The sequence below is a fragment of the Chelonoidis abingdonii genome, chromosome 15, assembly GCF_003597395.2.
Source record: "Chelonoidis abingdonii isolate Lonesome George chromosome 15, CheloAbing_2.0, whole genome shotgun sequence".
Taxonomy (NCBI): Eukaryota; Metazoa; Chordata; order Testudines; family Testudinidae; genus Chelonoidis; species Chelonoidis abingdonii.
The window spans coordinates 37,641,670-37,666,817 of record NC_133783.1 but is presented as its reverse complement, the minus strand read 5'-3'; the positions used below and the strand labels follow the sequence as shown (position 1 = coordinate 37,666,817).

Sequence of the window (25,148 nt, the reverse complement as noted above, 5' to 3'; positions counted from 1 at the left end):
AGACTTTGCCCCCTCCCCCCCACCCCCCTCACACAGTCATCTGGCACCAGTGTGGCCTTCTTTTTTTTCTCTGTGCAGCAAAAACGTGCATTCTAATAAATGTTAATTAACATGTTTAAAATCCTAATGCAAACAAGCCAAGTTTTAACTGTAACGCACATAAGTCATCTGGTTGAGGCAAACCATAGGGTCCTCAACCAGCTAACATATGTTAAAACTACAATTTGCCTTGAATCATTAGGATTTGAACATGTTAGCTAATGTGCTAAAAACAGACCATGTCTCCTAGTGAAGATACCATGTAGATACCATGACATGCTGCTTTCTGTACTCCTCTTTCTAACCCCCCATGTTTCCCAAGTTCTCTCTCTCTACAAATCCTTCTGGGTGTGGTATCCTGTCCCTAGTGGCACCGAGACTACTTAGAGAGAGTGGGTTAAATGAGTCTGCTCAACAGGCTTAGCTAAGAGCCAGTTGGCTTTTGACTCATACAGTAGAGGCTCATGCACTAAGCTCCAGAGGTCCCCAGTTAAATCCTGCCCGCGGTGTTACATTAGCACCTCACATCTCTCTTCACTTCTCCATAAAAGGCTTCTATCTATTTCCCACTCCCCTATAGCTTCCAGATGATTGCTTTCCTGAAAGCCTCTGCCTTGGTTAATATTACTGCAGAGCTAAGAGCTATGACTAAGGCCTTATCAAATTTACAGCTATGAAAAATGCATCATGGACCATGAAATCTGGTCTTTTGTGTAATTTTATGCTATACAATACAGATGTCATGGGGAAGACCAGAGTTGATCAAACTGGGGGTCCCGACCCAAAAGGGAGCTGCGGGGGGGGGTTACATGGTTATTGAAGGAGGGCCACAGTAGTGCCACCCTTGCTTCTGCACTGCCTTCAGAGCTGGCTAGCCAGAGAGCGGCAGCTGCTGGCCAGGTGCCCAGCTCTGAAGGCAGCGCCCTGCCAGCAGCAGTGCAGAAGTAAGCGTGGCAATAACATATCATGCCACCCTTAGAGCTGGATTCTCAGCCAGCAGCCACTGCTCTAGAGCTGCCCAGCTCTGGAGGCAGCGCCGCCACCAGCAGTAGTGCAGAAATAAAGGTGGCAATACTGCAACCCTCCTACAATAACGTTGCGATCTTCACAACAGCTGCCTTTTGGGTCAGGACCTCTACAGTTACACTACTGTGAAATTTTAGATTTCAACATCTGAACTCATTTCAATTCATCTGAACTCATTAAATTTATGATTTTAAAAATGCTATGACCGTGAAATTGACCAAAATGAACTGTGAATTCGGTAGAGCCCTAACTATGATGGCCTCTCTGCATTTAAATATAGCATGGTCTGGGACTCCTCCTGTCAGGGGTGCCAAGGTGCAATATATGCCACCAAGAATGAGCTTTTCAGTAAGAGATATCCAAGACCAGTGAAGAAACTGTCACAGCCACATTTTTTTCAGAAAAGGTTGAGTGAGTTAACTTTATTTATTTGAGCCTTAACATACTGGAGATCAGCCTAAGAGTGTTGCTATATGGGAAATCCAAGTTCAGACTGGCAGGTACTAAGAGTGGCTTGTGCATCCCACCCCCAAGCCATTGCTTTGAGCAGCACTGGGTGGGTAGCCTCATAAGGAGCACTTTGGGGGGTGGGGGAGGAAGCAGGGGCGTCAGATGAGCAAGGGAGAAGGGGTAAATGAGTACAAATATGGGAGGATCTTAAAAAATCCACATTCCTCCACCCTAACAAAGATTAGGCTGTGCTCAACGGTTGGTCTGAGATTAAGGGTGACTCATGGTCAATGAACCAGCTCCTCTTTCCATCATTTACACACAATGTTCCCTTTTGCGTTGAGATGCTGCATACAATATCATCCTCTGTGAGGAATTCTCTACAAAAGAATAATAGTTTATTTTGCTGATTGTTTCCTATAGAAGATGAAGAGGAAATAGAACCTAATTTAGATATGCAGCATAAAATACCTTGTTAGTATGTAGACAGTATTGTGCTTTTTCCTATTTTTAGATTTTCATTGAAAGACTTTTAAAGTATAGAATTAGGTATTGATACTTTCTTATTTATAAAATATAGTAGCCAAAGCCTTACCTCTCTGCTTATGTCTCCAGGATAATTTTAATTTAGCTAAAAACTGGCCCATCTATTTAATGAAAGATTTAGCTTTTCTCCACTGTGTTCACAACCTGCTTTTCCACTATACACCAGTAGGGGGTAGGTAGGAAATGCTGTAATGTTTAGTGTGTCGTTCTCACTTTTGGGAGGGCTAGAGAAGAGAAATCATTATTTTGATGCCATTTCTATTAGAGTAAAGCAGTTAATACATTTTTTTAAAATCATGAACTTTTTTGATGTGATGTAAATAGGCTGGCTGTGTAAGTTTATAAGACATGCTTTGAATTAATGAACTAAGCTTCAGAGACTTGTAGATCTGTTTGACTGGGAGTGCTGTTAGCCAAAAAATGATATATATTGTTACAGAACCCCAACAGATAAGATATAATTATTCCTTTGCTTTGTTTTATTTTATTTTCCTCTCCTCTTTTGTTCTGCATTAAGGAACCTAAACAGACTATCTGTATTTATTGCTTGCTTGCCACAGCATGCTATGTGCTTCATTTAGCTAATTTTGGCTTTGGACCTCCCACGATGCCCTGGCAAGGGTAAAGAAATCAGACTGTAGTATTAGTGTTTACTGTGGGTCAAAGATGTCATGATGGTATATCATTAAAATGTGACATTGCCAAAAACTGCCCTAACTCCCCTGTCTTTAGAAAAGAAACCTTCAATTTTTGGTTGCACTACTACTGTGGGTTTGCATTCACATGAATTGCTCATTTTGAGAGAGCAGCCAGCCGCAGATCCGGACCTCCATAGTGAAATGATGGGCTGACAAGCACAAAAGAGGAGTTCTGTAAGAGCAGTGAATAATGGGAAACCCCTTTCATGGGCACTGCTAACCTTTTGGCAGCCACCAGCAAACTCTATTCTGATCTGCTGATTGGGGAGGACAATACACTGAAGCTCACTTTGAATGAATGCTACCACCAACAGTGTCCCCATTCAGAAGGTTTTGGGAACCATCTTTGACCATTGTCTGCCATCACTCCTTCAGACAGTAGGAAAAGGAAAAGTAAGAACATCTATAGGGGGGAAAGTACTTCTTTTCTTGGCTTTAATCTCTCTTTAAAGCTTCATAGATCTACATTTCCAGCTGAGCTACAGGAGCTATGCAGTGTCAGATAAACATAGAAGAGAGAGTTTTCAAGCCAGGCCTTTAAATCCCCTTATCTGCATGAACTAATAATGCAGATTTAATGCTGTTAAAAACAGAGGCTGATAAGTATTTTCCTCTAAAGCCTTTAAAGTGCTAAAGAGCATTTAACTGCAATGCAGTTCAGACTCAGTGAACAATACTGAGAAGGAAAACAGTTTAATGAGCTAAACCTTTAGTGAATGAAACAGAAACACCTTCTCACAGTTGATGTCAGTCACTGTGGGAGTAAGTGAACCACAGTTCTGTCCTCTGTGTGCATCTGCATTTCTGTGAATATCTTCGTAAACATTAACTAATTGAAACCTCGTTAATGTGGGGTTCAAATGACCACACGATTCTCTTATGCAAGAATTAAAAGCGATACAAGTAAAACTTAAGTAAATTATTTTAACTTTACAAAAGTCTTGTTAACCACATATAATTTATGCCAAAGCTTTAGTACGTAGGCATGAAGCTTCTCAAATATCTTTAAATTAACCTTTTAAAAATGATAGTTGATGTTAGCGGTATCTAGAAATGTTTGCGTAATTATGTAGTAATTCCAAATAACATTTTTGAATGCAAATATTTAATCTAATAATATTGGAATAGTAAACAGGTTATTTTGGTTTCAAAAAACAAAAAATGGAGGCATAAGAATAATGTGGTGAGGAGAATGTGCAAAGGGCAACTGGAGTATGTGTGTAATGTGTCATTTTATTATTTTACCTTTATAATTCAGTGACCGTGAGGAAGGCAGAATTATCATGGACTTTTTGTTGTAGACTATATATAGATAAATCCTTTTCTCAGTGTTTGCAGGAATCCAGTCTAACTTCTTGGAGGTCAGTGGTGTTACTCTGGATTTACACTGATATAACAGAGACTGAATTTACTCCGTCTGCTTCAGAAGTGAACATCTGAAAGCTGCTTCGCTTCCAATATTGGATAATTTACTTGCCTAATCCCGCCCCTATCTTCACCAGAATTGCATCTTCATAGCTTCTAAATTTGGGGAATTAAGTTCATATGTGAAATAGGGAGAGGAACATGTCGTTAACAGTGTAAATCGCAGACTTCATGCACATGCTTCACGTCATGCCTACATAAATATTTTATTTATGAATTAGTCCTTTTGTCTGCATGAAATTAGACTACTTTTGAGCCAAATCCTACAGCCCTGACTCAGGCAAAATATCTGTCAACTTCAATAGGATTGTTGCCTGACTAAGGACTACAAGAGCGTGTTCTTTATGAGTATCATATGAGAGTTAAATAAGAATCAGGATGTGAAATAGTAACTTGATGCTGTCGTTCTTATGTGCCAACGTTTGAAACTTCCTGAAATTATCCAGACCATTCAGATCCATGAAATGAGCTTTTTTTAAGAAAGTGACAGTGCTCTTCTGTTTTCCTTTTGAATGTTGCCTGGCCTAGTTCAACAGAAACATTTTTACATTACAACTGTGAAATCTTGGCATGAAGCACCCCTTTGTGCCCTTCATTATTTTCTCACAAATATAGTCCATTGTCACATCGCTGAAGTTAATTTGATCAACATTGGGACATTTAACTTTTATGTCCGTTCAAAGGAGCTGTTTCATGCTCATTTTGGGTATTCAAAAGAAATGATTGCCAGAAAAATAATGTTACTATTAACAATTCAGAGCAATTAGTTTCCCAGGGAGAGGTGATGTGATGCACAGGCTTCACACAACTATTCTTTGTCATTTTATGGATGCTCATCAGTCAACTGTCACATCTTCTCAAAGACCCCTCCAATCTAAATGTTTCTCTTTGGGCTTTTCCCAGAACTAACAGCTGAATGAGGAAAAGAAAAGCCACTTCGTTTCTAGGCAAAGGAAAACTTAATTCTAAAGATCTGGGTCATTTGAGAAAATTCTAGGAGTAGCCCACATCATTTTCCCCCTGTTTTATTCCATCCATCTCGTTTTTACAATACTTACTTTAACAAGTGAATATTCTGACTGTAACCATGGCATTTTCAAGTTTATAAGGAAATTTGTGATGTGCCCAAATAGAATGTAGTCCCAAGGCATTCCGTTCAAATGTCTTCTAACCAAGGTTTAACATCCAATGTCACATTCAGAAAAAGCAACTTTTCATTAAACACATTGGGTCCAGCTCATTAATATTCAGTCTCTTCTGCCTCCCGCTCTTTAATCTAGGGTTAAGTGCTCTCAAAATTAGTGTGTTTGTATAATATGTTCCACAAAGAATAAGTCCAGCAAAATTATCTTGTTACTTTCAACCTGTCAGATAAAGTCAAAGGCTGGGGGCTTTTTCGTCTTGTTTTTCCACTGGCTCAGCCTTTTACATGTCTGACACCATCGGTCAGAAAATTAACTAATTAGTGTTGCTTAGATAACATGAATTTAAATTGGGCAGTATTTTTAGGGGTTTTTTGCATATTTATTACATAATTTTACTAAGTTATTTTTTCAAATGGTAATCATTCATTTATATTTTTAAGAATATATTCGGATTAGTGGCATGTGTTTGTATAGTTGATGAAGCACGAGATTTTAAAATTTAGGGAAACATTCTTTGACATTCCCAGATCATACAGATTTGTGTTCACCACTGAGTCATCTTACTTATTATCAGTGTTTTCGACATATGTGGTGGAGGACTGACTTAGTGGCTCCTTTATCTCCCACAGCCACAGAGCAATGCTTCCAGGCTGAGGTCATTGGAAGGGTAATGGTGGCAAGCTTCTGCCACATCTTATACCCACCCTGTGAATAAAAAAAAAAAACTTCAGTGTTTCTATTTGGAGTGACAGAGGTGGCAGTAGTGTTATTTAATCTTCATCTTCTAATGTTGGTTACCTAACTAGGACATGCAATGCCTATCCTCTGATCACTTCTAATTGTATCACAAAAAGGCAAAAGTATGATTTACATTTCTAACTTTCATGAGGTAGTAGAACAAAATCTCATGCTGGAATATTCTGCAGGCCATTTTGTGGCCCAGGTTCCGGGTATGTTTTTTTATTAAATTGTCAGTGTTTTGTTTTGTTTTACCCAGTCCTTTAATGTATTATAGGGTAGCTATACTTACTATGGGCTTGGCTACATTAGAAATTTCAAAGCGCTGCCCCAGCAGCACTGTGGGAGCGCTGCCACGGCAGTGCTTTGAAGTGTGAGTGTAGTCAGAGCCGCAGCGCTGGGAGAGCTCTCCCAGCGCTGCTCGTAAACCACATCCCTTACGGGTGTAAAGTGCAGCGCTGGAAGCCGCGCTCCCAGCGCTGCCACCCTGATTACACTGACACTTTACAGCGCTGCATCTTGCAGTGCTCAGGGGGGTGTTTTTTCACACCTCTGAGCGCGAATGTTGCAGCGCTGTAAAGTGCCAATGTAGCCAAGCCCTAAGTGTATTAAGACATACAGTAGTATGAGTCTATTCTCTATCAACGAGTAAGTATGAAGATTATTAACACTGTGAGTTTCACAAATTATTTGGAAGAGTTTTAATCTCCCATGACATAACAGGGAACTATTTAAAAAAAAAAAAAAAAGTTTCTCGAATTTCTTGATCCATATGTGTTTTACATCTGATGAAGAGCAGGAGAATTTCCTTATAACTTAACCTCAGTGTAATAGAATTGTGTTCTACTGTAGTAAAATTGACAAGTACTTACATCATTATACATGGCTGCTATTATATTAGGTGAATGTCAGTGTCAGGTAAGATCATGGTTTTGTCAATATAATGAAAATACCAGCCAAACTAGGAAAAGTCACAGTTTTCTAGCTCTAAAAATTGATTTTTATTGCTCTTCTTGTAATCCTTTTTTTTGGATTAATATTTATTATTGATGTAGTCTTTGTTTTAATCTTAATAGCTGCTGACATGGTAATTAATTAAAAAATAGAACATTTTTTGCCCAAATGGCACTATATTGAAATTAAAAGTGAACATCACATATTAGTTAAACAGCTCTGGCAAATGCCTTGAGTATTAAGATGATTGCCTTAGCTTCTTGACAACGCCTTTCATCTTGTTTTCTGCTTGACCTTTAGAGATGTTTTGATATTATTAATAGGTTGTAGCTATTATATCAAAAAGAATAGGGCACAGAGATATGATAATGTTCAGCTTTTTAATGACAATATTACAAGATTTTTAGACATGCCACTGAAAGCATTTATATTAGATCTGTTTAGGTACACTTAGACTGTCACCAGTTAACTTTTCTTAAAAAATAATTATTTCTTGAATCTAGAAATCTAGTCCTTTTTTGTGGATTCCTATAGAAAAAAATTTAAGGAAGAGGTGGCCAATGGAAGTACGAGGCTGAAATGTTTTTTTAAAAAAAAATTAAGGTGGGATTGATGGGAATAGGAACCTAAAGGCCACATATCTGGTGCTGTGTTAACCAAACCTTAATTGTCTCTGGTGGCTCAACCTTCAGTGTCCTGGCCAGGCTATGATAGTGTAACAGAGATTTCACTGTAGTTGTTCCTTTGCTTTCCACCAGAAGTCACTATAGGAGTTGTTATTAGGACTGATTGGAATTTAAAGATAAATGGAAGTGAAAAGTACATAATTTAATGCTTTGTTACTGTTTTCTCTTTAATCTGATTGGGAACCTGTATCTGATTGTTAAATACTTATCAGTGGTTCTGTCTCCTATCCAGTAACCTTTCTGTGACCTTCACTCTAACACTACTCTGTGACTCCCTTTCTAGTTGCTGTGAACAGTGGGGCTTCAGTGTCTTGCATTGCACATAGCAAGTATGCAAACTTCCCTATTGTTTCAACCTCTGCAATGCTTTCTGAACACTTCAGTGATCAGATTAAATGGGAAAAGGTTTTAACCCAGCATGCACAGACATACTTCAGCATTATTTTAGTAGATTCAAACTGAAATAGATCCCTTCTGGTTCAAAGCTCTACTGAGATTAACAGTAAACAAGATGAATGTTTTAACCTAAAAATTGAATACCACAGTTACTCAGTTAGGTTGTACTGCTGTCTACCACCCCTGTGCTGCTTATTTCTGGGTTTAAGATCCCTTTTATTATGACATGATGCTATTTAAATATTCTTACAACATACCTCTTTATAAACAATTCCATTTATGGATGTTGAGCTACATTTTATGTCAGATGTCTTACTACAGTCCTCTAATTTCACATGCAAGATGTGCCTTTTAAAATGCTAAAATGGTCACTTTAAATATATTTTGAATTACTTTTATAATTCTGTATTTCTCACTACCTCTGAGTTACCACTATATTAGCAAGTCGGTAGCTTGCTTAATATGCAGACCAAACATTTTGTTACTGATTTCTTTAGTACTATATTGATGCAAGAGCTATCTTGTAACTATTTTTCTAAATGTATAATATTTTTTAAAATGTTTTATACAAACTAATTCCTTTACATGTATAATACACACAAAATATAGCAATTCTAGTGAGATTGTTCACTACCTAGAAAAATAGGTAAATGTTAAGGGATATCCATGTTTCCTATTTTTTTATCCACTTTTTGTTATGATTAAAAATATGCTCACTGAATAACATTTTTGACCCTTGGATTGTTTCTTCCCAAGAAATGTGACAATACCCTTTCATCTCTTCCCCATCCTCAATTCAGCCAGTTTGGCAGAGCTATGGGGGGGAAAGGAGGAAGGAAGGTTGTTTTTGTTTTGTTACTGTTTTTAAAACAAAACAAAACAAAAACCTCTTTTCAGTAGTGTCAAGCTAGGATAAATTGGCCAGGGGAAGCATGTTTATAGACTGTGTGAGGAACTTTGTCTTTGTGTGGGAATGTTGGTGACACTGTTATGGTTTGCCTGAATGAACTGCGATGACGCGGCTAATAAGGTATCCTGCTGAGTGCCACCGCAGGACTTTCTCAGACCTCCCACTTAATTCTATTCAGCTCCAGCTCAGTGTAGCTAATTTTTCCCATTCCCTCAGTTCTTTAGGCCTCCTTACAAACAGAAAAGTCAACTTTCACACCGAAGGCAAGATAAGTGCTTTAGGAAATAATCGTGTAAACAGAATGTTACCTTCTGACCTGCTGCCGATACCTTGACTTGGGACAAAACCCGTCAGGCTATTGCATTAGACATGGCTATTAAATGAATAATGCAGCTGATCCTCCTTACAAAGTACCCTGAGAAATGGTTTAGCCAAATCACTCTGCCTCTTGTCACACTGAATTATGTTCAACTGCTTCCCCCACCACCAAATTACTGATATTTAGCTGTTTTTTCTCCTATCCTTTTCAATGACAGTATGTTAGGGATAAGTGTGAAAGTAAAGTGAAAGTCAATAATGTCCTATTATTTTCAGGCCTAACCTGAATGAATTGAGAACACATGTACAGTAGGCCTGATAATTTTATAAATTAGAGTAAATTTTATAAAAGTACTGGTGATCTTCACTAGAATAATGCATATTTTGAGTAACACTCAAAAATAAATCATAAGGATTTTAATTGCTTTTGACAATTTTGAATTGCTGATTCAAAATAAACATAAATAAACTTATGTGTGATACTCCATATTATCTTTGATTAATTACATAATTAGGCACTTTGAGATTTTCAAAACCACTAATGGGTTTTGGATGCCCATTTCCCATTCATTTTAATTGCAAGTTCTAATTCCCTAGGCAACTTTAATAATCTCAGCCTTTGTGCCTTTACTTGATTAATAATGGTAGCCCAAATTTAGGACTTGCTCCTGCAAATATCTATACATATAATTAACTTTACTTGCCTGCATAACTGCTTGCAGAATCGAACCCTGAGGATATGTTGACTGCATAGTTGACTCAGGCTCTCACTCAGGTTTGGTCCCTAATCTTATCCCAGCCATGCACACAGCCCTCTGGCTTGAGTTTGCTGGTGCTCTCAGCACAGACAAGTGCACTTGTCTGGAGCTATAGGCTAAAGTCTGAGTGCCAACCCACCCACTTTGCAGTGGGGATGTAGGCTGAACCATTTGAGTGCTAATGGTCCTCCAATGCCTTCCAACAATTCTCTTCCTGTGTCCAACAGACAGAAAAGTTCTCCCACAATTCACTGGGAAAGAATCATAGAGTGGCTCAGCTTACTGCAGTGCCAAAAACCATGATTTATGACCTGGTGACACATAAGAATGAGTGCAGCACCGGTACGGATTGGTCCCTCCATTTTACTTTACCATTAATACAAGAAGTGTAGGGCCTTTATATGAAATTAAAAGGTCTGTTCATTTGGAATCAGTAAAAGGAAATACTACTTTATGTGGCATTTAGTATCTTGTGACTTGAGTGCCTAATGAGGTCACCACTGAGTCCCATACTGTGATTGGACTAAAAGAAGAATGGATAATTGCATGCCCACTAACATTTATAGCTCTGAAAATTTAAAAAATGGGGGGCAATCAGATATTAAGCATAAGCGTATTACACATGTTATTCAGTAAATTAAGAACAAAATTAACTTACAGTTGTGTTCATCATGAGCTTGTATGTACAGTGGCCCCTCTTTATAACATTGAGTAAGGTTGACATTATTAGAAATGTTATTCTGGTATTTAAAATGAACAGAAGCATAATAGGAATCTATTGTATGATGTTAGTACATACAAAATTCTTTGCATTTAAGAACTGCCTTGCAGAGCAAGAGCAGTGCATTTTTGACCAATGATTATAGCAGTGAAAGTGTCCCTCTCCCCCGGCCCCAATTCAAAGAAAAAACTTCTCTTTTGTAGAGGGAATTGCTGTAGTCTTTTTTTGGAGAGCTTTCTGTGGTCTTTTTATTCAAGGATTACCACAGACACAACTTAGAACTTGGTGGATTTTAGTTTGCTCTTTTATGTAAAACTGTGGGGTGTGGGAGGGGGGGGACTTTATCATTCTCTGCAGCCGTCACATTTTTGTTCACTAGTCTGCAGTCCCATATCCTGCCTTAAACTGGTAAAAAATAAACTGTACAGAAAGACCTAAAACTTGCAAGAATGTTAGATTTTTTTTGATAATTGGATACAGACAGCAAATAAAACGTACATGAAATAGCACTAGATCCTCCCACTAAGAAACATTAAATTAATGCTAGTGACATGGGTTGTCTGCTTTCTTTTTACATGATTCAGATTTATCACTCCATTGGGTGATTCATTACAATCTTTTAAAGGTTTATTTGATTCATGGCATGTTCAAAGGAAATTGTGATAATGGCAAATACTAAAGTACAATAAAACAAATTCTAAAGCTCTCCTATCTTGTTTGAAAAAACAAAACATCTGTTCTTCCTTGCTTGCTGGGGGTGAAGAAGGTGTTTTCTCATTTCTCCATGTATTTGACACTTAATGAATTGCATAGATTTATAATTATAACTGGCTGGACCAAGAGGAATGGAACATTTTTCAGACGCACCTGAATTTTTTTTGAGTCCAGACAAAACAATATTGTATACTGAGTTATCATGCATTCTGTTGTAGTCTGATCCCTCAAATGCAGGTGTTGCTTCTTTCATTGACCAATGGAAGAGCAAATAATTTCCTTTACTATCTCTGCCTCTGCCAACTTGGACCCTAATTCTGCAGTCTTAATCAAGAGGAGTAGCTTTTACACCAACAGTTCCATTGATTTTATTTGGGATGACTGACAGGAAAGTAAAGATTTCAGTATTAGGCCCTTGAGGTAGCAAGAGTATTGAAGTCTCTTAGGTACATCTATATATTTTAGTTAACCAATTTGAATCCTCTTAAAAGTAGGTATGTGGCTATTAATCATTAAAAAAGGCTATAATGCCAACAGGTTCACAGATTCTAGCATCTGTGGAATTTATATGTAGAGTAAGCTTGCATGGAATTCTTAATTACCCTGGTCGGCACCAACGTCTAAGGGAATGACCACAAAACTCAGGCTGTGTATACACAGGCGTTTAAGCTGAAGCTTTTTGACGCACATCAGGAAACTCTCAGGATCTGGGTCACACCATAGTCTACACACAGAATGCCTGATCCATTTTCAGTTGGCATCATGTGAACACACAGCAACACTTTTCCGTGAACTAAGAGTGTCGCATTCTCCAGGGGTATCCCATGATTTGTTGCTGAGCGGTGTGTGAACTGGGATTATTTTCGCTGTGAACTGTGGGAAGTCAGGTTGGTTCACATTTTTAAAAGAAATCCCATATTTCCACTGTCTCCACCCCATTTCTAGGTGGGCTCATGACAGTTTTGAATTGCTGTTGGCCAGCATGGACCCAGCAATGCTCCGTACAGCTATGATGGCAAACATGAATAGGCATGGGCTGCTTGGGCTGTATTATAGCCCTCAAATCCAGAGGAATTTGACATTGGACTTTCACACCAACCAGATGATGTAGGAGCAGGAAGATACTATGCAGTGGTGGTATCAGGATAAGGCAGAAGAACAAGAAGACACCAAGCTGTTCCCGGATCACCTACATAGCGTTCAGTGCAATTTCTGAGCCCAGGATATCAGTGTGGGAGCAGCTCGTTCTGCAGAGCTGGAACGACCAGCAGCAGCAGGAGAACTTCAGGATGGAGAGGGCTACCTTTTTTGAGATCTGTGCAGAACTGACCACAAAACTGCAACGACAACATACAAACAATACAGTCCACCATCACCATGGAGAAACAAGTCACCATTGCCATCTGGAAACTGGGCACCCCAGCATGTTGCCAGTCTGTAGCCAATTTGGGAAGATCAGCAGTTTTGGGACATTCTCATATAGGTCTGTTATACCATTCACAAGGTGCTGTCTAATTAGATCTTGAAGCTGGTAATGCTCAGGAGATTGTTGGTAGCTTTGCATTGCATGGAATCCCCAAACTGTATTAGGACAAATGATGGAATTCAGGTGCCTATCATTTACCCTCTCTCCCTTCCCCTAGCCTTCTCCCCCAGCCAGGGCATAGAATTTATAAACAGAAAAGGGGTATTTTTCAGTCGTGCTCCAAGGACTGATGGACCACCGTGGCAGGGTTACAGACACAAATGCAGCATGGTCTGGGAGGGTCCCTGATGGCAGGATCTTTCAGAACTCGGTACTTTTTAAATTAATGGTGAACAGACTGTTTGCACTGTGGACATTAATGATGAGGAGGTTGATCCAGTTATTCTGGGAGATGAGGCTTATCCCCTGTTGCTTAGCTAATGAAGCCATAGACAGGCCACTTTGACAGAGGGAAGGAACGTTTTAGCTATGGCCTGAGGTATTCATAGAAAGGTAGTCAAGTGGGAATTTGCCTGTTTGTGTTAGGAACCAGGATTTAGGTGGTCTGGCCTAGTGACACACCAGGCATCCAGATCAACTCTCTGTCTCTGCTGCTGCCTGGTTGGTTACTTCCAGTTTCACATGGTGTCTGGTTGACCCGTCAGTCCATAACTCTAGTGTTCGTATCTTTTGAGGTTCTACTGTACTGAGATGAGAGACTAGAAGACAGAGAAAGGTCTTATTAAAAAAGGCAAAGGGTAGACCAGCTTGATACTCTGTGAAGTTATGGTCCCCCCCAGAACCACTGTAGAAGTAGAAGGGGCTTGCAAGCTGTACCAGGGGCATCGGGCATCCAGACATTCCCTGTAACATGTGCAACAAAACAGCTATTTCTTAGTCGTAGGTCCTACTATATCTCCCCTGCAGACTTCGGAAAAAGTGCAGAGAAAAACAGATAGGATCCCACCATGATTATCAGCTCCAATGCATATTACAGGGCTTTTGTACCTCAGCCGAGAGCAATATAGTTTGTGCCTTTCCAGGGCATGCAGGCTGCACTCACATCTCATGTAAACTACAAAAACCAACCACATTTCTTTTCCTCTAAGTCCTGTCTCAATAAATATTGAATATTTCACAAATGAATGCTTCAGTTATTCAAATTTGCTGCGGGAGGAAGGGTTGGGAGAGAGGCACAAACTGCAGCTGCGACTTGGAAGCAGCAAAAGGACTGAGTTCGGAGGGAGGTGGGAGCTCCTAGTTCACCTCTGCCAACAATAATAATATACAATACATTGTAAATGTAGGTAATTACATTTCAGGGTTCCCTCCAGGGGATCAGATTCTTCAGTTCTGGCCTGGGTTTCTGGCTGAGACTCGTGTTTAGCCAATGCAGGGCAGGAACTGAGGTCAGTAGTAGCAGGGCCGGACAGGGGCTGGCTTTCCAGTTGGCAATTATCAGGTTCCTGGGTCCCAAATGTATCCTAGCTCTCAGGGGGCAGCTCCTTTCAGGCATCCTCCTGCTCAGCCTCCAGTGGGTCTAGCTGGTCATCCTCTGGTTGAACTGTAATTATGTAAAATCCTGTCCAGTTAATCAAAAAATTGACAGGTTCCCATGTCCTCCACTTGATTGTCTCCTTTTATCCCTTGTTTCAATGTACTTTCTCCTGAGCTGCTTATTCTTTATCCAACACTGGTCAGTGTCCCAGTAGTGACCCCTCGCAGAGATCTGCTTTGGAATGTCCACAAAAAGGTCCTTATTCTTGTGGCTGGCGGCAAGAGCTTCCTGAACCAATGCTCCCCAGATGGTGATGAGATCCAGGGTCTCCGCACGGCTTCAAGCAGTTGCACAAGGCATGTCTTGGGGCTTCTGGAGTGCAATTGTGATTGTATTGCCAGAATAATGATACACTGGGATCCAGGAGCAAATGGGCAAAATCTGGCTCTCCACCATTTTTTAAAGGAGGGGAAGCATCATTCTGGACACTTGACACAAGGGGATGGAGGGCACACCAGTTACTAACAGGGACATGTTAGTAACAGTCAACCTGGAAAGCACTGAGAGAGAGCCATTGGAGGCATGCAGAAAGTAGTGTGCACCACGCACAAAAGACCAAACTAGACTAAATGAGACCAAACTAGTAAAATTTTGATTCCTTAAATTGGTGTAGTTATTAATTATATTAACTAATAAATTTTCAGCATTGGCAATCTGCTATTTTGTTCATCAGTAACTGATTGAGATTTTTCTAATTAATTTAGTTATCAAAAGTTCTAACTGGCCATTGTTTGGCACGATGTGTTTATTTGAAAAAATCATCTTTTCATAATACCGTTACAGATTTCATCTTCATTATATCAGTTTGTTTTAAGAGGACTTCTTTTGACCTTGGTATCATTCCAGAGATATCTCTCAGCTTTTTGTTAGCAGTAAATGCCACCGAGCAAAGCCAAAACTGGGATATGAATCAGGAAAGTTGGCAAAGCAGACGGAGCTTTTCTTGTGTACAAATCGTATATCAGATTTTGCAATGATAGTGTGAGCAAATTGTGGTAATGTAAATGGTTTAACTTTTAAGTTCTCATTTTCCCTTAAAGTGCCATGAGAGGACTAATCAAACTAATGTTATGTATAGGTCAAAACTGACAGGCTTTTCTTAATGGTTGGTTGCAGTTGACAGTGGATAGTATTTATTAATAGTACCTGCAATAATTTGTCAATTGAATGGAGGGTTTTGAGATTTTCTTAGCAGAAAAGGATAGCTCTTTGCAGGAGAATTTGCTTCAAATAATCACTGTCATAAGTTCAGTGTGCATGAATTTTTCAGTGAAATAATATTGTTTATGTAATAGATTGCCATTGGGTAAAAATGTGGAGGGATACTTTACACGTGAAGCAGTATCTCATTTAAAGACCCAGGTGTTTTCTTACTTTATAGCTTTGAAATGTCCAAATGGGGGTAATTTATTAAAATGTTTAAAGCCATTTTAAACAAATGTCTCCTATCTGGGCATTATAGCTCCAGAAGGCCACTTACTGTAGGTTTCTTTATAATTCTTTTAACTATCCATGTGGGCCCTTACCTTAGCTCCGTTGGGATTTCTGGCATCATCATGCTTATGTATTTATTTACTTCCAGAGTACATTTATGTAGTGCCTTAGATTTATTGTTTCTTTGTTGTGCACTGTGCTCCTAATATGGTTTTAAAAAAAAAAGTGTTCTGTGCTTTTTGTCTAGTGATTTTTTCTAATTGTAGTCATAATATTTTGGTCAATTACTTCATGTCTTCACCAGCTGATAATAGGAGATTGATTAGTTGGTCTCTGTTCTCAAAATGAGGTGCTGATTCAATGACTGGTTGACTTGATTTTATTCCACTTTGAAAGATTTGGCCAATACCAAGGTCTCTAGAAACATTTTTTTAAAGTATTAAATAATTAACACTGACCTAAGTTTTTAAAATAATCACTGAAAAAACTAAACAAAGAGCCACCCCTCACTCAGCTCCCAACTCCAATCAAAAGCCTGAGAAAAGATGTGAGCTTTACACCATATCCTGAATGTCAACTGTCTTGACGATAGCCAATTCCAGAGTCCAAGGCCTTCCAGGGAAAACATCTTCCTGCAGACAAGCAATTCTAAGGATTTTTAGCTCCTGTGTCTCGACTGTGATAATGGTACACAGAGAGGAGCTTTCTCAGTCAGCCATAACCCAGGCTACATAGGACTTCATAGCTCAGTATCAGGCCAAATAGTAACAGGTAATACTTAGCACTTCTATAGCACTTTTCATCCATAGATCTCAAGGTGCTGAATAAACATGGGGAAGCATTATGGACCTCTATTTTACAGATGTCAAACTGAAGCAACAGAGAGTTTGAGGCAGATATTTTTTAAAGTGTCCATTAATTTTGGGTGTCACAATTTTTAAGAGTCCATTTTGAAACACTTAGGAGCTGATTTTCAGAGGTGCTGAGCACCCATAACTTCCACTGGAGTTAGTCACTATCTCTATCATCTTCTTTCCCTGGCCTCTGAGCACCTCTTCACTTGTCTGGACAGAACTGCAGCCAGGTTACTCACATACAAGCCCCTGTTTTAACGAGGGAAAGCAAATAAACCATACGCATCTGGATTTGAGGAAAAAGAAACAGAACTACATGTCATCTACATGCTTATAGAGTACAGACCAAACAAGTTGTTACTGTATAGTGAAGTTTTATTCCAAATAAATTAATGCTGTTGTTGACTGTTCCACAAATAATTTTGCTAATGCTGTGCTTAAAAGTGAAATGCGATTGTGAATATATAGCTTTCATTGCAATATATTTTAACATTTTGCAATTACAATTCCAGGGATTTTTTTGTAAAGGACTTCTTTGTTTTTACATAGAAAGCTGAATAGACAGCAGTTAATGTATTTTTGTCTGCCTTTTCAGAATTAGAGATCAGCGGTTTGAGAAGATTTCATATTTTGTGTTTGGAGATTTCAACTTTCGACTGGATTCCAAATCAGTAGTAGAGGTAGGACTTACTCCTTTCTTCATCTCTGGGCACTATCTAAGGGTTTTTCATTTCTAAAATTGTTTCCCTTTGGAGAGAAAAATAGAAAGTAACTTAACACGGCAATCTTAATGTTGACATCAAACTTGCCAAGGAATATTTTTAGGGGCTTTCAACATGAACATCTAACAGGTAACTCAAAATTGTTATTGAAAGAGTTTGATTAAATAATAGAGTAACATCACTGAGGGTATGGCTACACTTACACTGACAGCTACCAGCGCTGCAGTGTGGCCACATTTGCAGCATTTACAGCGCTGTTGGGAGTGGTGCATTGTGGGCAGCCATCCTACAGAGCACCTCGTCCCATTTTGGCGCTGTGGGTTGTGGGAAGGGGACGGAAGGGTACAGGTCATTCCGCTTCCTGTCCCAACGCCCCGTGGTGCATCGCTACGCATCCCAGCAGTTAGGCGCCATTGTGAGTCTGCAGCGTGATTTCTATTAGAAATGGAGCCAGAGCTGCTGAGGACTTTGCTGATGAATGTCGCCAGCACATCACGTTTGGCAGTTGAGCTATTTCTTCAGCTCCAAAGTGACAGTGAGGAATCCGACAATGATATCAATTCGCCTGACGCACGTGACAATAAATTGCTTGTGGCAGTAATGGACACGCTCAGCACCGTGGAACGCCGCCTCTGGGCTCGGGAAACAAGCACTGAGTGGTGGGATCACATCGTCCTGCAAGTCTGGGATGACGAGCAGTGGCTGCAGAACTTTCGGATGAGAAAAGCCACTTTCATGGGACTGTGTGCTGAGCTCGCCCCCACCCTGCGGCGCAAGGACACGAGATTGAGAGCTGACCTGTCGGTGGAGAAGCGGGTGGCTATTGCAGTCTGGAAGATGGCAACTCCAGACAGCTACCGATCGGTCGCAAACCAGTTTGGAGTGGGAAAGTCGACCGTTGGAATAGTGGTGATGCAAGTTTGCAGGGCCATTAATCGCATCCTGCTAAGAAGAACTGTGACTCTGGGGAATGTGCAGGACATTCTGGATGGCTTTGCACAAATGGGTTTCCCTAACTGTGGAGGGGCAATAGATGGGACGCATATTCCTATTCTGGCACCACCCCACCTGGCATCCGAGTACGTTAATCGGAAGGGGTATTTCTCTATGGTTCTCCAGGCGCTTGTGGATCACCGTGGGCGTTTCACTGACATTTACACAGGATGGCCTGGAAAGGTGCATGATGCACGCATCTTTCGGAACAGTGGCATGTTCAGGAAGCTGCAGGCAGGGACTTTTTTCCCAGACAGGAAGATCACAGTGGGGGACGTCGAAATGCCCATTGTGATCCTTGGAGACCCCGCTTACCCGTTAATGCCTTGGCTCATGAAACCGTATACAGGGAAGCTTGACAGGAGCAAGGACCAGTTCAACTACAGGCTGAGCCGGTGCAGAATGACTGTGGAGTGTGCTTTTGGTCGTTTAAAGGGGAGATGGAGAAGTCTCTACGGGAAGCTAGACGTGGGGGAAAGCAGCATCCCAGCGATTATAACCGCGTGCTGTATCCTCCATAATATTTGTGAAGGGAAGGGTGAAACCTTCAGTGACGAATGGACCTCCGAGGTTCAACGCCTGGAGGCTGAATTTGCACAGCCAGAGAGCAGGGCTACTAGAGAGGCCCAGCACAGTGCTTCAAGGATTAGGGATGCCTTAAAGGAGCAATTTGAGGCTGAAAGCCAACAGTAATGTTGGGTGCCTTCCACAGGAGTGAAGTGCAGTGGTTGCAATGATTTGCAGTGCCTATTTTTCACTTGTGGTACAGTATGTTACACTTTCTGTAATAATAAAAACTGTTTTAAAAGACAAGAAATCCTTTATTAAAAATACAGTACATAAAACAGGCAGGGGGGTAGGGTGATGATCAGTAAAGTCAGAGGTTTGAATATGTCCTTCCTTGAGTGGTGTTCAATGCCTGCTGCACTTCAGGATTAATATGCTGCATGGTGATGGGGGTTGAGTGCATAGGGTAAGGGTCGTAGTTCTCAGGGCTGTTAGGTGAACGTATGGGTGTTGGGGGCAGCTGGTGGTGGTAAGAACCAGGATGCTGGAGAAGGGTGTTTTGAGGAAACAGTGGGGCACAATGGGTTGAGCTTTGGGATGGGGGGAGGAAGGCACGGTAGTGCTCTGCCTGCATGGCTAGCATTGACTGCATGAGGTCTGTGTGGCGTTCCAGGATGCTTAGCAGCCGATCTGTGCTTCTCTTGGTAGCCAATTCCTTTCTCTTGGCAGCCTTTTCCTTTCTCTTGGCAGCCTGTTCCTTTTTCCTGCTTTCCTTTTCCCTCCAGTCTTGCAACTTTTTATTATCTGTGGAATACAGATTCATAACTGCTTTCACCAGCTCCTCCTTATTCTTCCTTGGTTTTTTTCCTAAATTCTGTAGTTTTTCAGAAGTCTGCGCTGATGGAGCAGTATCCAAGGTCACTTTAAAAAAAACACAGAGAGATAAACTTTTACTACAGAGCCTGTATTGTTTTTAAGACTATTTCTAGCATCATTTACACATTGCGAGCATAGCACAGAGAGGCCGCAGCTGCAGAGAGAAATGGTGAGTTTCCCCACACGCGTCTCACCTGGGAAGGGGGGACTGCTTGACTCTGGGATCCATGGGGTTTCTGTGACTTGGGGAAAGCAAAGAGCAGCTACAGGGAAATAGCACTGAATCCTACACCCACATCTGCCACAGCAGGTACTCCTCAGAGCCATCTTGCACACGCGGCTCACCTGGGAAGGGGGGGCTGCTTGACTCTGGAATCAATGGGGATTCTGTGAATTGGGGAAAGCAAAGAGCAGCTAGAGGGAAATAGCACTGAACCCTACACCCACATCTGCCACAGCAGGTACTCCTCAGAGCCATCTTGCACACGCGGCTCACCTGGGAAGGGGGGGCTGCTTGACTCTGGAATCCATGGGGTTTCTGTGACTTGTGGAAAGCAAAGAGCAGCTACAGGGAAATAGCACTGAACCCTACACCCACATCTGCCACAGCAGGTACTCCTCAGAGCCATCTTGCACACGCGGCTCACCTGGGAAGGGGGGGCTGCTTGACTCTGGGATCAATGGGGTTTCTGTGACTTGGGGAAAGCAAAGAGCAGCTACAGGGAAATAGCACTGAACCCTACACCCACATCTGCCACAGCAGGTACTCCTCAGAGCCATCTTGCACACGCGGCTCACCTGGGAAGGGGGGGCTGCTTGACTCTGGAATCCATGGGGTTCCTGTGACTTGGGGAAAGCAAAGAGCAGCTACAGGGAAATAGCACTGAACCCTACACCCACATCTGCCACAGCAGGTACTCCTCAGAGCCATCTTGCACACGCGGCTCACCTGGGAAGGGGGGGCTGCTTGACTCTGGAATCCATGGGGTTCTTGTGACTTGTGGAAAGCAAAGAGCAGCTACAGGGAAATAGCACTGAACCCTACACCCACATCTGCCACAGCAGGTACTCCTCAGAGCCATCTTGCACACGCGGCTCACCTGGGAAGGGGGGGCTGCTTGACTCTGGAATCCATGGGGTTTCTGTGACTTGTGGAAAGCAAAGAGCAGCTACAGGGAAATAGCACTTAACAGTATCCCTGCATTTTCCACAGAATTTTAACCTCCCCGATATCTCGCTGCTCCGGGTCACCTGGGAAGAGCGGGAGGGTCTTCTACAGCTATGTGGATTCCGCCCTGGTCCCTACGCAGCTTGCCTGTGTGCAGCAATGGTCCCCCCACCCCTCACGGCACAATGGCGCGGACGCGTTAGCCTGACTGGGACAAGGACCACGGTGGCTCTCCCTATAAACTTGCGGAAGCGCATTGCACACGCTCTGGCTGAAACTTTTGAAGAGATTACAGAGGCAGATTACCGCGACGTGATAGACCAAATCAATGGGCTATTCCACATCTAGGCATGCTTGCAGGCAGCCATAGCCCCCCTCCTCCCAAAACATTTCCATCCTTATAATAAAAGCTTCTTACCGGGAACAGGCTCCTCTGCTGGTTCCTCACTACCAAGTCCCAGCGGCTGCGACTGGCTAGCTTCTTCCTGGCTGGAAAATAGCTCCTGGCTGCATGACTCCTGGGAGTCTCCAAACACCTCAGTAGCCTCCCTCTCGGGTTCCTCTACACCCTCCCCCTCCTCTCCAGGCTCTGAACTGTCCATCGTGATCCTCGGATTGGCAGTGGGGTTACATCCAAGTATCGCATCCAGCTCCTTGTAAAAACGGCAGGTCGTGGGGGCAGCACCTGAGCGGTGGTTTCCCTCACGTGCTTTGCAGTAGGCACTCCGCAGCTCCTTTACCTTAACCCTGCACTGCACCGCGTCCCGGTCATAGCCCCTGTATTGCATTGACTTTGATATCTGGCTGTAGGTATCATAATTTCTACGGCTGGAGCGCAGCTGTGCCTGCACAGCTTCCTCACCCCAAACACTGATGAGATCCTGCAGCTCGGCAGTGCTCCATGCTGGGGCTCGTTTTGGGCTTGGAGGCATGGTCACTGATTGATTGATTGATTGCACTCCACGCCTCGCTGAGCAAACAGGAAGGGGATTTTTAAAATTCCCGGGGCATTTAAAGGGCGGGTCACCTGAGCCCAGGGCAATGGAGTGCGAAACGATGAGCAGAGTGGCTGAAAAGGTATGCTGGGATACCTCCTAATACCCTGGAGGCCAATAAAAGTGCTTTTGCTGGCCACACTTTGATGAGCAGCGCTGCATCACCAATGCTGGAATAGTTACACCCCAAGCAGACCAGGTGTACAGCCAGCGCTGCAGCCAGGGAGTTGCAGCGCGGGCTGTGCTTTGCAAGTGTGGACACAGAGTAAGTTGCAGCGCTGTAACCCCATCACCAGCGCTGCAACTCTCAAGTGTAGCCAAGCCCTGAGCCAGCAAGAGGTACTAAAGATTTTCAGTCTCCCAGGAATACAATTGTATTATGGTAATCAAACCCCTTGGAACAGAAAGGTTGTTATTTATGCCATTATTGTGAGAAAACCAGGTTGCTTTTGTCCAGAAAGGCAATGAAGGTTCAAGAGTCTATAGTGCTAGGATTCGCATTTCTGAGGATCAAAAGGATTCATTTGCTCCCTGTAGAATGTTCATTTGGCAGCCAGTGATTCTCTCAGTTCAGGGAGTTTTATAATGGACCTCAAACCAAATGAATTTACTATCATCACTATGGGCCAGATCATGGCAATTCCACTTCCACTGGGGCAAGGCCCCAAATGCAGCTGAAACACTACATTTCTATTGTGTGGGGGAGCATACTGCAAAGAGCGCATGCAGAGGGACTGCACTGCAGACTGTTGCTCTGTGATTGTCGTCTTTACGGGACAGCAGGAATTGTTAGTGTCCCTACGGGGAATTGCAAGTGTAGTCAGTGAGACTCGTATTTTGACCAAAGTCCTGGGGCTGCAGGATGAAGGGGGAGGTTTCTGTTCCCTAAACTGCTGCTTATGTCTTTTGTGCAAAGTACTTTCAGCTGGGCTTTGTGCATGAGACCAAGATTTCATTTTAAGCTTGTGTCTGTTGTTATTGCTATACCTCATCAAGACTAATTCCTGTTTGGTTTTATTTTTTTAAGCTAAATACATGTTTTGCATGAGAAAAATGAAATAACACTAGAGATTTCATAAATGACAGGATTCCACAAAAACCACAAACTGGGAAAATATTAATAGCTGACATTTATGCAAACTTTTGTGATATGAACACCTCAACATAGAATTATGAACAGAAGATTTGTCTGAAGTCAATGAGAATACAGTAAACCTTTACCACAAATTGAGATTACCTTGATTTACCTGGAGCTGGGCTTTAGCAGTAATCCCAGGTCTAACAACTATTTTATTCTCCTGTTGACCCTCTTTAATTCTCAGAGGTATTTTCGTGTCTCTTTGTCATCCTTGAGTGTAAGTATGCATCTTCTAATCTAGGGGTTCTCAACCTTTTTATTTCTGAGACACTCCCCCCACCAACATGCTATAAAAACTCCATGGCCCCCGCACCACAACAATTGTTTTCTGCATATAAAAGCCAGGACTTGCATTAAGGGGCCCTGTAAAGATAAGCTGCTCAGGCTTCAGCTTTAGCCCCAGCTTGCAGGGCAGCATGGTTTTGGCTTTCTGGCTAGGTCCCAATGAGTCTAAAGTCTTCCTGCTTGGAGGACCCCTTGAAACTTGCTCACGGCCTCCCAAAGACTGATGATACTTTGTGGTTTAAGCAGCAGGAAGTACTGTGTCTGTATGCTCAAAGGCAAGATACCTTTGCCTGGAGATGCAATACATCCCCCATTCCTCATGTAATTATTCCCTACGCTGAAAAATCGTGGTGTGTCTCATGGCAACACAGTATAGATAGGTGGAGTTTAGCTAAACCTTCATCTTTTTATTCACTGCAATCATTTTTAACTGTAGTTAAATGTTTTCATTAAAGTGTAATTGGAGTGAAATGATTCAGAATATGCAATTTCATATTGTCTATGTTAAGGATCACATCTTTGTTTGTTACATTGGTACTACCCCAGTAACTTCCATATTTACAGAAAGAAGAGAGAGGCTATAGAATAATCTATTTTGGAATAGATTTTTTTTTACTTTGCTCAGGATACACTCATGTAACTGAGAGCACTTATATATGAGAAAAATCTGTCAATTGATTTTCAGCAGTACTGTTTATAGGACTTTATCCTGTGAGGTGCTGAGTACCCTGAGCTACTTCTGTTGTCAATGTAATCAGTCAGGATTGAGCCCATAATGAATACTTCCTTAATTTGCTGGTTTTTATTAAGGTTTTAATTAATGTAACTACATTTGGATTCAATTAGAAATATTGCCAGTAGCTCACAATTTTTCCGTAAGTATGCATGTGTATATTAGATACAAGTATTCTATTTCTTTATATGGTGCTGCCTACTTACGAGATATGAAAACTTGTCAAAATCCATTCTTTAAAGAAGTAATTAGAAAAAAGGCTGACGTTTTAATGGCTAGATGTATGTATATGATTTCTGTCTTGTTTCTTTTCCTTTTTAACTAAAGTGGAATTGGAATTTTTTTCCTTTTAAAAATATATTTCTGTGTCAGTATGAGAAACCCGGGTTCAGGAGTGAAGCCTAGATATTAGAACTGGAAAAGATCTAGCAGACTGTCTAGTCTACCTGCTGCCCTTCTGTTGCCGCAGCATCTGTCATGTGTGGAATTATCCTTGCAGAATATTGTTCCTATTTATCCCATCCTATTTTTTGAATATCTACAGAGATGGAACTTCCACAAATAATCTTGCTAGCGTATTCCATCATCTACACATCTTCCTGCAAAGTGTCTTTTTCAAACATCAGATCTCAAAAGAGGGAATTATTATTTAGCATTAGAGCACAGAAGTGGTAGTCAGGACTGCTGGGGTGAAATCCTGGCCCTCAGAGTCTGGTAGAATGGTACTAAATGTATATGAAGTGTAATTTATCATTATTCTAGCTGATAATATTATGTTTGTAAAGCATTTCAAAATGTTAAATGCTATAAAAATGCTAAGTAAGTATTGACTGAGGAGCAGAAAAGAGTCCTGTGGCACCTTGTAGACTAACAGACGTATAGGAGCATGAGCTTTT

General features: G+C 41.4%; 1 protein-coding gene across 4 annotated transcripts in view; it reads left to right on the top strand.

Moving 5' to 3' along the window:
• INPP5A (inositol polyphosphate-5-phosphatase A) overlaps positions 1-25,148 on the top strand; it is a 427,143-nt gene that overhangs the window by 299,972 nt on the left and 102,023 nt on the right. For all 4 annotated transcript variants that reach the window (XM_075072715.1, XM_032799699.2, XM_032799700.2 and 1 more), the window contains exon 9: positions 17,431-17,515. In XM_075072715.1, coding sequence (XP_074928816.1) covers positions 17,431-17,515 — 85 coding nt within the window. The remainder of the gene's footprint in view (positions 1-17,430; positions 17,516-25,148) is intronic.